Here is a 14,440-nt window from a genome sequence, read left to right on the forward strand (position 1 = left end):
CAGGAACCCACAGGGCCCAGGCAGACTCACAGGCACAGGCGAACTGAGTGTGGGGCAAAGGTGGCCTGTCCTTCCTTCGGGTACACGATACAAGAGGAGGACCCACAGGGTCCAGGCACTCACACGCATGGAGGAACTGGGTGTAGGATGAAGGTGGCCTTTCTAGTTTGTAGGAAAAAGTGGACTACTCAATGGGATAAAAACCAAAAACCCATTGCTGTTCAGTCAATTCCAACTCATAGAGACCCTAAAGGACAGAGGAGAACTGCGCCACAGGGTTTCCGAGCAGTGCCTGGTGGATTTGAACCACCAACCTTTTGGTAAGCTGCCGAGAGCTCTTGGATAAGTAACTAGTCATTAGGAAAGAAATGCCTGGTTCTCTCTTTCAGTCTAAACCAAAATAAACTCCAGGCAGATTAAATATTTAAATGTCAAGAAACAATTCTCAGGTGAAAACCCGAATATTCGTAATTATGAAGTGGAATGAGCCTTTCTAAGGATGTTTACAGAGTCCAAAAGCCACGTGAGAAAAACAGACATAAAATGTTTAACTACATAAAATGAAACTCTATAAAACAAAGTCAAAAAGTGGTCTGGGAAAAATGTCTGAAACACTTTCATATAATAATTTTCCTTAAAAAGTTCTAATTTTCCTAATGTATGAGCTCTAATAAAAGAAAAATTTGAACTCAACAAAAAAAGGACAAAGGATATAAAAATAATTTACAGGGAAAATGTGAGAAGTTACTTTAAGACTTAAATGCAAATTAAAATTATGAGATCACATTTCACTTATCAGGCTGGTAACAATTTAAAAGACTGATACTATCCACATTCTTGCTGATACCACGCAGCAGGCAGTCACACTTCCTGCCGTTCAGTGTCAACGATACATTTTTGGAGGATAATTTGATGGTGACCATTAAGACGTTAAACCATACCCTTTGACCTAGCGATTCTACTTCTAAGGATTTATACTACAAAAATACTATTTTTACATGAAAAAAGACGTTGCTTCTCATTACCTTTGCTAATCTGATAACACAACAGTCACCATTGTTAACAATAATTTAAAAAAACACTAGAAGAAAAGGCATAAGGTTGTCAACAGCGCTTGTCTCTGTGGCATAAAATTATAGGCAAACTTAACTCTCTGAATGACAAACTTCTGCATTATGCATATTTATTAAAAAATATAAATTTATGTACATATTTCTACAGTCTGAATTATGAACTTATAAAATTACACTACAATGATCACCATTAATGTTTTAAAACATCACTATGAAGACAAGAAGCCACTATAAAGACAAAGCCCAAGGTACCACCCCCCAGGTACATATGACTTCAAATTCACTGCATGCCCCCATGCCTGGTCATCTGGGAGGTGGACTGAACATGAGAACGGCAAAGTGAAACCTGCAGTGAAGAGACTGTCCCCAAACATGCGAGGCTTACCCTGATGGCTTTCAGTCCTTTTGACACTTTATTTTCCTCCACAACTGCAATAACTTCCTGTCCAACATTCAGAAGCACTTTGCTAGTGACAGCGTCGTTGGAGAAGTAGATCAAATCATCGATCATGCCATAGTCGCTGCAGTACCTTGTCACGACACCCTGTACAGTTTTCAGCTTGGTGTCACCTGCCAGGGCAAACAGAGGGCTATGCTGACACAAAGCGAGTTCGCACCTTGATTAAGCCCTACCAGAGCGAGCAGAGCACTTGAGCATATGGGCCTAGGGGCTTGAGGGCCAACCTGAGACCCAGAGTGCAAGTGGAGGGCTAAAAAAGTCAGCTTCTTGAGGTAGACTGCCCAGGTCCCTCCAGGCAGGCTGGTACAGGGCATGGTTCAGGAGTCCTGGCTCTAGAGCCTCACGGCCTGGGCTTGAATCTTAGCCCTTCCACTAGCCATCTGTGTGACCCTGGGCAAAGTTCTCAGCCACTCTCAGCCTGTTGGCACCTGTAAAGTGTAGACAATAAAAGTGTCTACCCAGCAGCATGGTTTGAGGGTTAAATGACGGAATACACACACAGCGCACAGAGCTCTGGGTGGCTGGCAGCACTTAGCGTGAGGGGAGGATGTTGCCAGTGTTACGACAGCATCTGCAAAGTCGTTAACCTCCGCTCTCGTTGTTACTCTCTTTTTTCATCATCATCAGCAGCAATGTTGAGATATTCTGTAATACCAAATCAAACAAAACACTAGAAGAGATTCAGGGCCTGAGGCTGGCACGCGGCCTCGGCCACTGAGGCACCCTCCCCGCCCCCCATCCCTGACCTTCTCCCACCCTCCCCGCTATTGGTCTGGTTGAGAACCAGTGCTCCAGCCAATGTCCTCCAAGTCCTCCCAGCACCTTCCCTGCTACTTCTCTGACACAGGGCAAACCTCTGTACCCAGTCATGTCAGTCACAGGATCTAGTGCTGCCCAGAGCTGGAGCGAGTGCTGCTGGTAGCACCTCCATTTTACAGATTAGCCCCAGATCCATGAAGCAACTTGCCCCAAGCCACAAAGTCAGCTACAGCAGCATCAACAAATACAGACACAGATGGGCTTTAACAGGATGCTTCCAACAAGCAACCCCATTCAGATGTTTCAGGCTTCCCTTGCTGAGAGTTTTATCTTTTAGAGACTAGGGAAAGCAACTAGGAAACCATTACCCTGGATCCAATTCTCATATGGAAGGAGGAAGTGAGAGAAAACATCAATAACCTTGGGAGAAAGTAACTGTAATTCTGAGAGCCAGGGGGCCAATCTGCCTGAATCAGAAGTACACCCTGGATTTCAGGAAGACGGGTTCAAGACAATTTGAAGAAAGGAGAAGCATGGCTCTGAGATTCTGAAAGACAACCTAAGACAGCTGGAACGGTATTTTTCAGAGCTTTCAGAGCAACTGCAGATGACACTAGTGGCAGAGAAAAGGGAAAGTCATGTAGAGACACTTTATCAAGTCGCTTGCCACACAAAAATACGAAGGAAATAAGGAAAAATGAAAAATGGTGGCAAAGACCCAAAAAAAGTAACACAAATGTCCAAGACCATGCAAAATGCTATCTGTATAGTAAAAAAAAAAAAAAGCCTTTTTAAATTAGGCTAGGAAGAAGCGAGGCAATCAAGGGAGAGATACACCTTAGTTTTGAGGTTGAAACATAATAGACAACATATCAGCATTCCTCAAGCTGTTTATACTGTACTACAGCTCTGCGAACTAGCTAACGTCACCTTCCCGTCCTTTAAATACACGTTAAGTAGTGTAGTAACGGGGGACAATGATGGTCCAGCGGTAGAATTCTTGCCTCCCGGGCGGGAGACCCAGGTTCAATTATTCCCAGCCAAAGTTCCTCACAAGCAGCCACCACCCGTGTCGGGAGACTTGTGCGCTGCTGCGATGCTGCACACCAGATGTTTCACCAGCGCTTCCAGACTAAGACAGACTAGGAAGAAAGGCCTGGCGATCTCCTTCTGAGAGCCAGCCAATGAAAACGCTGTGGATCACAACGGCCCGATCCAGTTGCGCATGGCATTGCCATGATATAGGGTCACCGTGTCGTGGGCAACTCGACAGCCAACAACTAGGAACAGAGACCTAGAAGGCATTTAGAGTATGCCAGCAGCGGCATGGCTGTGAGCAGGAGCTCGCCTCTGAGAAACGGGCATCTACCTGTACACCTCCTCACCACCCGCCCTGCCACTGAGCAACCACTGGGATCCTTCTTATCCTAGTCTGCCCAACGCAGTTATTAAAACCTAAAGATGCTGAGACTGATGCTGGTCCCTGCAGCGGCCCCCTGGAGCCTACAAAAACACCCCAGGTGGGCTCTGCGTTACAGCTCTGGTGGGGCGAGGGGAAAAGCAGAAGCTGAGGAGGAGGGTACAGAAGATGGAAAAGTGGGCCCGGCTCAACTTCCAAGGGTGACAAGGGGAGGTGGTGTGGGGAGGCAAGGTCATGGGGCTGAGAGGCTGCCTGCGCCCAGGGCGAACGACAGGACCCCCCACGCCCATCACCCAAGAGAAGGAGGAAACCCTCCACGCTCTGAGCCCACGGGAAGGACCGGACCTCACACGACCCACCGCCTGGGGGAAGGACGGGACCCCACACCGCCCACCGCCCGGGGGGCGAAGGACGGGACCCCACACCCCACACCGCCTGAGGCGGAGAAGGACGGGACCCCACACTGCCCACCGCCCGGCGGGGAAGGACGGGACCCCACACCCCACACCGCCTGAGGCGGGGAAGGACGGGACCCCACACCCCACACCGCCGGGGGGAAGGACGGGACCCCACACTGCCCACCGCCCGGCGGGGAAGGACGGGACCCCACACCCCACACCGCCTGAGGCGGGGAAGGACGGGACCCCACACCTCACAGCGCCCGGGGGGGAAGGACGGGACCCCACACCCCACACCGCCTGAGGCGGGGAAGGACGGGACCCCACACCCCACACCGCCGGGGGGAAGGACGGGACCCCACACCGCCCACCGCCCGGGGGGGGAAGGACGGGACCCCACACCCCACACCGCCTGAGGCGGGGAAGGACGGGACCCCACACCTCACAGCGCCCGGGGGGGAAGGACGGGACCCCACACCGCCCACCGCCCGGGGGGGGAAGGACGGGACCCCACACCCCACACCGCCTGAGGCGGGGAAGGACGGGACCCCACACCTCACAGCGCCCGGGGGGGAAGGACGGGACCCCACACCCCACACCGCCTGAGGCGGGGAAGGACGGGACCCCACACCCCACACCGCCGGGGGGAAGGACGGGACCCCACACCGCCCACCGCCCGGGGGAAGGACGGGACCCCACACCCCACACCGCCTGAGGCGGGGAAGGACGGGACCCCACACCTCACAGCGCCCGGGGGGGAAGGACGGGACCCCACACCCCACACCGCCTGAGGCGGGGAAGGACGGGACCCCACACCCCACACCGCCGGGGGGAAGGACGGGACCCCACACCTCACAGCGCCCGGGGGGGAAGGACGGGACCCCACACCCTACACCTCCTGGGGGAAGGACGGGACCCCACACCCCCACGTCCGAACCCCGGAGCCGCGCGCCCTGGCCGACCGCACCTTCCGCGAGCTCCGGCCCGGCCTCCTCTGCTGAGACGTCCGCCCGCCTCCAGAAGAAGGCCAGCAGCTTGGCCGCGAGGCGCAACATGCTCCGGCCCACGCCGCCTCAGTCTCCGCTCGCTCGGCCCGCCTCGCCACCACTCACTCGGCTTCAGCCGCCCGAAGGGCTGCACGCGGCCTCGCGGCTCCTGCTGCTCTAGGCCAATGGCGACTCCGCGCTGCGTCTGCGCCCGCCTCCCGCTGCCTGCCGGGCCAATGGCGACACAGCGCTGCGTCTGCGCCCGCCTCCCGCTGCCTGCCGGGCCAATGGCGACGCCGCGCGCCGCGACCGACCTTAGAGGTTGGCAGTTGGAGGCCGTTGGAGCGTGCCGATGTGAGCGTTGTACGCGGACATGCCTCGTGCCAGGGGGCGGGGCGCAGTGCTGGGCGGGGCTTCGTGCCCGGTGGGGGGCGGCCTGGGCGGGGCGTAGGTCCACGTGGGCGGGGCTTCCTGCTGGGTGGCTGTCTTGCAGGGTTTGGGAGTCACGTGTGTGAGGCTTCCTTGCTTTTCTCCCGGTCTTAGGGGCGAGCGTTCAGCCTTTCACTGCTGAAGATGTACTTTATCCCTGAGGATGTTCCCCCGAAATGCCCGTATCGTTTTTATGTTAGCCTGTTAGAAAACTGATTGATTTTCAAATGTTCCACCAAGCTTGCCTTCCTGGGATAAACTTCCCTTGGTCATGGTTTATCACACTTTCCGTATATTGCTGGATTAAATTCGGCAAAAATTTGTTAAGGATTTTCTATTAATGCTCGTGAGGATATTGGTCTGGTAAAGTCTGACTGGTTTTGGTATCCGTGTGAAACTAGCCTCATAAAATGAGTTGGAAGTGTTCCTCCTCTAAAAGATCCTTTATGTGTTTAGTAACATGAACCAGTGAACCCGTTTAGGCCTGGAGTTTTCCTTGTGGGAATGTTTTAAATTATGGATTCAATTTCTGTATTGGGCTATCAGGCTATCACATTAATATTGAGTGAACTCTGGTAATTTGTGACTTTCAAGGAGTTTGTCCACTTCATTCAAGTTGTCAAATTTATTGGCATAAATTGTTTACAATATACTCTCATTATCCTGTTAACGTCCGTACAGTCTGTAGTGATGAACCATCTTTCATTCCTCTGCGCTGCCGCCTCCTCCCGTGTGCAGGCTTGCTCCAGCTCTCTGCCAGACTGGCCCCTCGCCTTCTGCAAGTCTTTGCTCAGTGAGGCCTGCCTTGGTCCCCCCAGACAGCACCCCATCTCCTTGCCTGATGTATCTTCCATCACCGAGAAAGTCAAGTGTATTGCCAGATGCATTCTTCTCTGTGGCTGCAGTAACAAAGGACCGCACTGGACGACTTAAAACTAGAGGAGTTCATTCTCTCGCTGTCCTGGAGGACAGAAGTCTGAACTCAGGGGGCGGCAGGGCCACGTCCCTCTGAGGGCTCCAGGGGAGGATCCTGCCTTGTCTCTCCCAGCTTCAGGTGGCCCTGGGCATTCTTTGGCTTGTGGCTGCATCACTCTGCCTCCGTCTTCACACGGCCATCTTCCTCTGTCTGTCTCTCTGTGTCTCTTCTCCACTTTTGTAAGGACACCACTCAGATGGAATTAGGACCCACCCTGCTCTAGCATGACCTCATGTTAACTGATAACACCTTTGAATACCCTATTTCCAAACAAGATGGCATTCACAGGTCCGAGGGTTAGGACTTCAATATATCTTCTTGGGGTGCATAACTGAACCCAAACAGCACATAACACACACATTTTCTTACTGCACATGCTCTTGACCCCCAATTAGAATGTAACCTTCATGCGACCAGGGCTGTGGTCTCTTCTCATGCCCGCATGCCCGCACCACAGAGGGCATCGGCAGGCAGCGAGTGCCCTGGAGGTTTTGGCCGAATAGCTGCACAAATATCAGAGAGTGTGTGGGGCCTCTGCAGGCAGAGAAGGGAGCAGAAAGCACTTTAGGGAAAACAGTTTGTTTTCCCTAACAACAGTCATGAAGGTGGCACAGGACCAGCTATGTTCCATTCTGTTACACATAAGGTCACTATGAGTCGGAGCCGGCTCGACGGCAGCTAACAAAAACGGCAGTTTGTTTGAAGAAAGTATGAAAGAACAGGACTTGTTCTAGGAACTGGGATTGCCAAGAGAAACAAGAAAGTATTTCTCAAGTGACTGAATTTATGTCTTTGGAGACTTGAGGAATTTGATCTACAATCTTTGATTCAAAGCGGCTTGCTTTAGTTTCACGTTGAGGACAACTTTTGAAAGGCACAAAAATAGTGAAACCTTAGTTTTTTCTTCAAACAAGAAGCAATGCAGAAGGTCCAACTTGGTGGGAGCAATTCATGTTAATTCGGCTCCTCGCTTTCAAAGATAGCCCGTAAAGAGGTTTGGAGAGTTCCTCAATCTGCCAAAAATAATTCTTGACTCAACAGGTTTTCGCTTGTGAAATTTTTTTCTAATCCTTCTTGCTTGGCTGGAACAACGAGATGGCGGAATAGCTCATGGTTTGAAACCCAGCGACACTGCTGAGGTTTGACGTGGGCTCACGGCCTAGGAGCTGTTTTTCCAGAATACTTTGAGCTGTTTATAGTCACAATGTGCACAAAAGAATCTGTCGTTGTAGCTGTCAGGATGCCAGTGTCTGGGGAAAACACATTTTTGTCCTTTCTCTCTGCCTAGCAAGCGGAGAAAGGGCTCAGCGGGCCTCGCCAGCCAGCCACCAAAACTGCCCACCGGAAGCCAGGGTTTGGAATTCTGAGCAGCTCCAGGCCACCCTCCCAAGGCAAGAGTGCAGATATTTACGAGCTCTGTGCCCGTTCTCATCATGGTCACTGGGGAACGGGAGAAGGCTACCTGGAAACATGGCAGAGTTAGAACCTTTGGTACGAAGCCACTTGCTTCAAAGCCGTGCTGGGCTCCGGCGCCCTGGCCTGCTATGATCTTGTACCCCGTGGAATTTTATTGCTAGTTTCACCTCTTCCTCCTTACAATGAACCCCTTGGGCGCTGGTGAGCTGGACTGAACAGGTCCCTAGTAGAGTTACCACGACAGAACATTGAGCAGCACCTGAGCCAGCGACTACACAGCCAACACTAACCTTGGGGATTGCCGGCTTCAGTCCTCATTAGGATTCAGGAGGCAGCCCTCCAGCCCCTGGCTTAAAGGCAGATTGCCGAGCTTTTGTCCCACTTGTGAATAGTGCTTGCTGGACACCAAGGGCAGAATGGCCCGGTAACAGCGAGCCCTCACCCAGACAGCAGCTCTCTGAAGCTGGAAGCCTCGGAGGTAAGCTCATAGGTGTTAGACCCTGAAGCAGGTGCCTGTTTGCCCCCTCCGGTCTGGTTACCACCTTGAGGGATTTACAACGCTCTGAGCAACCCCCACGGCATGGGACTCACGGGCGAAGTTGCTCATGGAGGTGACGGTTGACATGTATTGAACTTGAGACCCAGATAATTAAGTGTTTAAAGCCTAAGACCACTCCGTGAAGTGAAACCACCCAGGCGTGTTTTGCTGGGAAAGTGATTTTATTCACTTTTAGCATTAAGTGCTTATTTCCTTCTTTAAATTTACAGCACTTTAGTACGACCAATATTTCTTTTTAGAGAGTATTTGTCCAGGGTGCGGGGGCGGGGATGCTCAGGAGGCATTGAGTTTATTTTGAAAGAGGAGAGCAAAAGTAGTGGTACAACACAAAAAATATGATAAATGTGGCTGAATTGTAAACGCCGAAGTTGTTGTTGTGGGAGGTGTATTTTCACCACTGTATATATAAAGAGTATTTGTTGAAAACAACAACTTATCTTAGTTGGAATTTTTTCCAGCGTGGCCGAGGGCAAATCACAGTTTTATAACCTGCAAATAAGCGCTCGCGGGGTGAGTGAGAGTTGCGATCCCTGTGACAGTGCCAGCCCTGCCAGCGCCATGACACGGGAGGAGCCATACCACCAGGAGTTCAGCTACGACCGGATGCCCACCCTGGAGCGGGGCAGGCCGGACGCCCCAAGCTACAGCCCCGACGCTAAGCCCACCGACCTTCAGCTCTCCAAGAGGCTCCCACCATGCTTCAGCTACAAGACATGGATCTTCTCTGTGCTGATGGGGGTGAGTGGCTCCATGTGGGACTGTTGTCACGACTCAGGGGAACCCTGTTGCATCCTTCCTCACCTCAGACATACCTTCACGTGAGGCACAGGTGCTCTGGCACTGTGGCCTGGAGCTCGGTGTTAATTCTCCTTGGAAGGCCTCTCTGAATGGAGATGACATGTGCTCATTTTATTCTGGAAATCGTTTTTCTCGACTCATGAGTATCTATTGCTCTGACCTTATGCTGCCTTGGGGAGCCCCCCTTGTGGGAAAGGAGAGGATGGTCCACGGGCCTCGCCAGCGTCCAGCAGGGTCATGTGATGGGCCTGACTATGTGGAGTGGTTTGGAGCCTCCCCCCAGGTGGTGGTATTGCGCTTATTGCAAAGGTGGGGAGACAGGGAGGCACCCCAGGTGCTCTTAGGGCAGTGTGTCTGGTACCAGCCGGTGTCCTGAGGCCGGAGGGCAGAGATCAGACACAGGCCTGGTCTTCCCTGGGCAAGGACGTTTCCCATGCAGATGTGTTCATGCTTTGGTAACTAAAGGTGTCATTGTGGGTCAACATGACAGTTGCCCATGGTTGGGTCTTGAGTGTCACCTGTGTGGGAACTAGAGGGTGCAGCGGTTCCTAGGCTGCTGGACATGCACCTTTGCTAGCAGGACCCATGACTTTAGAAGCTGGGGACCCTCCCCCCAGCCTCCTAGCACCATGGGCGCCCCCTCCCCACCTCCTGGGTCACCACCATCACAGCACCCCAGCTTTCTCCCCATCTGGGCGCCTGGGTCAGGCCTCCCACACCCCAGCCATCCTGTCTGCCCCTTCCCACCACAAAGTGCCCCTGCGCCTCTGTGAGACCGTACCCGCTCCACCCCTTGTTGGGGGTAGACGGAGCTCCTCCTGCCTCCTGCCCTCCTAACCTCCTGCTCTGGGGCATAGCAGCAGGGTCCTTCCCAGGCCTCAGCAGATTGTGGCCACAGCACTTAACCCCCGCCCCGCCTCTTCCCCCCCCATCTGTCCCCTCCTCATTTAGATGAGCAAGGTTCTGGGTCAGGGAGGGTGGAGGTGAGGAAGTGGAGGCAGTGAGTGATGGGGTGCCAGGCAGAGGTGTTGGGGGTGCTGGGCAGGGTTAAGGGCCTCAGTCTTCTTTTTTCTTATTTTTCAGTGGTTCTCAGAATAAAGCTGACAGCCCTGTCTCAACTGCCAGCACTGGGCCCCTCACCTCGGCCCAGACTCTGTGATTGTGTCCAGCTTTGGGGACCCTCTGCCCCTACCAGTTCCCACAGTCTGGTTTGATGCCAAGCCCTGGGGTGGGGGCAGGGCCTTGCTGCCTGGCTCCACCCTTCAAGTTTCCTCCAGTAGATGGGTGCACCAGGCACTGCAGGATGTAGGGGTCCCATGTGTGGGGCCAGGGGGCAAAGCTCTGGATAGTGGAGAGTGGAGGTTGGGGGTACCCAGGCATCAGCACAGGACAGGGAGCTGGCTGGTGGCCGGGGCTGTGCAGCCAGGGGAAGGTGCAGTCCCACACCTGCCCCAATCTGGCCTCCCCTCTGCATCCCACAGTGGTCAGGAAGCAGTTTCCGGCAGTGTCTGTGCCTGAGTGAACCACCCGTGGGTGTCGTTAGTGTTTGTGCGTGTGGCTAGTGCACATCTGCATGGTTAGTCCGCATATGCTAGTGTGGTTAGTGTGTCCGCGCATTTAGTGTGCGTGGGTGTGGCTGGTGCACGTATATGTTTGGTGCACATGCATGTGATTAGTGCAAGTGTGTGTGGTTAGCACACACGCATATGACTAGTGCACATGCATGTGGCCAGTGCACGTGGCTATCTAGTGCATGTGTATGAGGTTAGCGTGCATGCATGTGGCTGGTGCGTGTGTGTGGCCAGTGCAGTGTGGCTAGTGCACGTTCATAATTGGTGTGCGTGCATGTGGCTGGTGCACATCTGTGTGGCTAGTGTACGTGTGTGTGGTTAGCATGCGTGTGTATGACTGGTACACGTGTATGTGGCTGGTGCGTGTGTGTGTGGCCAGTGCAATGTGGCTAGTGCACGTTCATGGTTGGTGTGCGTGCATATGGCAGGGGCACATGCGTGTGGCTAGTGCATGTCGTTAGCATGCGTGTGTGTGGTTGGTGCACGTGAATGTAGCTGGTGCATGTGTGCAACGCTGCAGGTGGCAAGCACCTGGATTTTGTATGCTGACTCCTCCTCCCCAGGCCACCAATATAAATGCACCATGGAACTCTGATGGAGTTGACCCTGTGTGTTGACTGTGTGCCAGACTGTTTGGATACTTGGAGGCAATAAAAGCCATGGGAGGAACAGGGGCGTCAGGGAGCTGGAGCCTGCAGGGAGGGTTGGTCGAGATGGGCCTCGTCAGGAAGTGGGTATTTGAGCAAAGACCTGAAGGAGGTGAGGGAGGAGGCCTGCCTGGAGAGAGCAGCCCAGACAGGACCAGCCAGTGCAAAGGCCCTGGGGCAGGAGCATGCTTGGAGTTTCCAAGAAGCAGCCCTTCCTTGGATGGAGGGATGAGGGAACTGGTAGAAACACGGCCAGAGAGGTGCAGGGGTCCACTGCAGAGCCTTGTAGACAGAGGGCATTGCAGGGCCTGGGCACAGAAGGAAAGTGACAGGACTTTGGTTTTGAAAGGATCCCTCACTGCTGTGTGGAGAATGGACTGTGGGAGGCAAAGGTGGAGGCTGGAGACCAGGCAGGTCTGAGCAGAGAATGGGAGGGCCTCTCGGCTCACCTGTTGTGCTGGGGTGTACCTGGCATCTTCTCAGAGGGGTTAGCTTCTGCAGAGGGAGTGTGACAGATTGTCTGGAGGGGGTCCATGAAGCCCCTGAAATTGCAGTGTTAGGGTGTGGGTATTTTCTGGGGGAGAGGTGCCGTTTCTTGCTTCAGACTTTCAGAGTTCCCTCCCTCATTACTGTATTAAGCTCCACTGCTCTGACACCTGGGGGAAGGGGAGTTCTATTGCCTGGGATGTGGCAGGGCCTACGACCATCCTTCAGAAGGAGCTCAGGTCAGGCTGGATCCAGGTGCAGGCTGATGCCAGGGAGATGTGGGCCAATCATCCGATTTACAAAAATGGTTGCATTGTAATCAAGGAGTTCATTGTTTCTGGGCTGGCTTCTTAATCTTCAGACACACTGCCTCTTAGCCTGAATGGATGTTGCTGTTTTGCAGAGCTTCCTTCTGGTAACCTCCGGGTTTTCACTCTACCTGGGAAACGTGTTTCCTTCAGAGATGGACTACCTGCGCTGCGCTGCAGGCTCTGTAAGCCTCTCCCCTTCCTTGTGCCTCCTGACACAGATGTCCACTGCTGTATGATGTTTGAATTCCTCATCCTGCAGCCTGCGGACTGCTGCCGCTTGTCTCCCATTCCCAAATCCACTTCTGTGATGCTAGCTTCTGATGGGATTTATTATTTTTGAGAAGCATCAATGGAGCAGATATGAATCTTGCTACATAGACTTCTGAGTTTCAGCCCTGCCCTGTGGCTGGCAGGCACTTGCCATCTGTGATTTGGGGGCTGCACACATACCCACTGCCTGTCCGCCCCCCACCCCCAAACCTTTGTGCTGTGTTTCTGAACTCTTACCCAGTGCCAGAGCCTGGGGAGGGGCAGCAGGTGTCCAGTGACCATCCCAGTAGAGGCGGCTGGAGGAGCCCTGACCACCTGCCTGACTAGGCTGCAGCTCCTGTTCCCCGTGTTCCCATGCCACCTCTCGCAGAGCCACATCCCCGGGGGTCTTGGGTGGGTGTTGGCCCTGGGACCCCCTGGCCAGCTTGCTCTTCAGGGTGATCTCCCGGGCTGGGGTGGGAGGGGCACATTTCCAGCCCTTCCGAGGCCCTAGACTGTCGGCTGAAGGGGGTCGGAGGCATTTCCCTTTCCTGAACACTAATCTCCCTGAGCCTTTCGGCACCTCAGGTGGCCCGTCTGGTGCCATGCTCCCGTACATTCACTGCCTGGCCTCCTCACCGCTGCAGCTAATGACCAGCATTGGGCACCCCCAGCACCACCGTCTCCTAACCCTATCCAGCATTCACCGTGTCTGGCTTCCCTATCGCTGGGCAAGGATGCTGCTCCTGACTGTAGCCATCACGCCCCACTGCACTATCGAGGACCATCGTGAAAGACAGAAAGGACACAGGCTTCCCTTACCCCCATGTTGCTCTGTCTGCCCCCTCAGAATAGAACTCCTTGAAAGAATTTGACCCAGCCCCCGCTGGTCCGGAAACTTCTCTTCGGCCCTCTGTCTCCACCACTGGAGCGGCCCACATCTGTGGACTCCATGCCATCTGCTATGGCAGCACCAACATGGCTGTTGTCCAGTACAGGTGTCAATAGTGCCTGTTGCTCTCCCAGAGGAGACTGGGTGGGCCACACTCGTGGCCCCCACACTCAACACTGCCCGTCCCTCACCCACCTCTCAGGGGCCTGTGGAGCTGCCGCCCACATCCCAGCCTTCTGGCCCTCCTGCTCTCCTCTCCCCTCCAAGAGCAGCCCTTCTTCTCAGTGCTGTGTTGTCCTTGACAACAAGTGTGTCTCAGACCTGCCTTCAGCCCCATCCCAGTCTTTTGCAGAGGCCCCAAACCTAGGAGTCCTGCCTCGCTCCCTCCTGTCTGCTCCACATCTGACCCCTCCTAGGGTCCCCAGGCTCCCATCCAGTGTTTGCAGAGCTCTACCCAGTGTCTGCAGAGCCCTACTCAGTGTCTCCAGGGCCCCACCCAGTGTCTCCAGGGCCCCCACCCAGTGTCTGCAGGCCCCCACTCAATGTCTGCAGGCCCCCACCCAGTGTCTGAAGGGTCAGCACCCAGTGTCTCCAGGCCCCCACCCAGTGTCTCCAGGCCTCCATCTAGTGTCTCCAGGGCCCCCACCCAGAGTCTGCAGGGTCGGCACCCTGAAACCCAAGCTGGTCTCGCCTCCTCTGCTCCCACTCATCTGGTGCCCCTTGTTTTCATGGCTGCCCTCTTGCCTAAGTTCCTTGGCTCCTGGCCAGCCCCCACTAGCTCTCCCTGGGCATGTGAGGGCTCTGGGGGCCCTGAATAGTAAGGGGACCTACTGATGTCACACATAGTTGTCTTCCTTTTTTGTAATTCTTACACTGCCATAATGCCTGGCCTTGGGGCCAAAGCCAGCTGCACCCTGGCCTTCCCCATGCAGTGAAAACAGCTCTCCTTAATGCTCATCAGAAAATAAACTTTTCCATAATAAACTATTTTGAAGTTCATGGGCCCACTC

At 54.0% G+C, this 14,440-nt stretch overlaps 2 protein-coding genes across 6 annotated transcripts in view; one reads left to right on the forward strand and one right to left on the reverse strand.

Moving 5' to 3' along the window:
- Window positions 1–5,165, reverse strand: part of MOV10L1 (Mov10 like RNA helicase 1) — a 94,204-nt gene extending 89,039 nt beyond the window's left edge. Inside the window, 2 exon segments of the mRNA XM_064283312.1 lie at window positions 1,459–1,643; window positions 5,078–5,165. Coding sequence (XP_064139382.1) covers window positions 1,459–1,643; window positions 5,078–5,165 — 273 coding nt within the window.
- A 3,581-nt stretch (window positions 5,166–8,746) lies between these two features.
- The window catches only part of MLC1 (modulator of VRAC current 1), a 38,813-nt gene continuing 33,119 nt past the window's right edge, over window positions 8,747–14,440 (forward strand). For 4 of the 5 annotated variants that reach the window (XM_003422848.3, XM_064285204.1, XM_064285206.1 and 1 more), the window contains exons 1-2: window positions 8,747–9,214; window positions 12,382–12,471. In XM_003422848.3, the coding sequence (XP_003422896.1) occupies window positions 9,035–9,214; window positions 12,382–12,471 (270 nt within the window). In that variant the 5' untranslated portion in view covers window positions 8,747–9,034. The remainder of the gene's footprint in view (window positions 9,215–12,381; window positions 12,472–14,440) is intronic. The other variant, XM_064285205.1, reaches the window with a different exon arrangement.

This window comes from Loxodonta africana, chromosome 4 (assembly GCF_030014295.1).
Source record: "Loxodonta africana isolate mLoxAfr1 chromosome 4, mLoxAfr1.hap2, whole genome shotgun sequence".
NCBI lineage: Eukaryota > Metazoa > Chordata > Mammalia > Proboscidea > Elephantidae > Loxodonta > Loxodonta africana.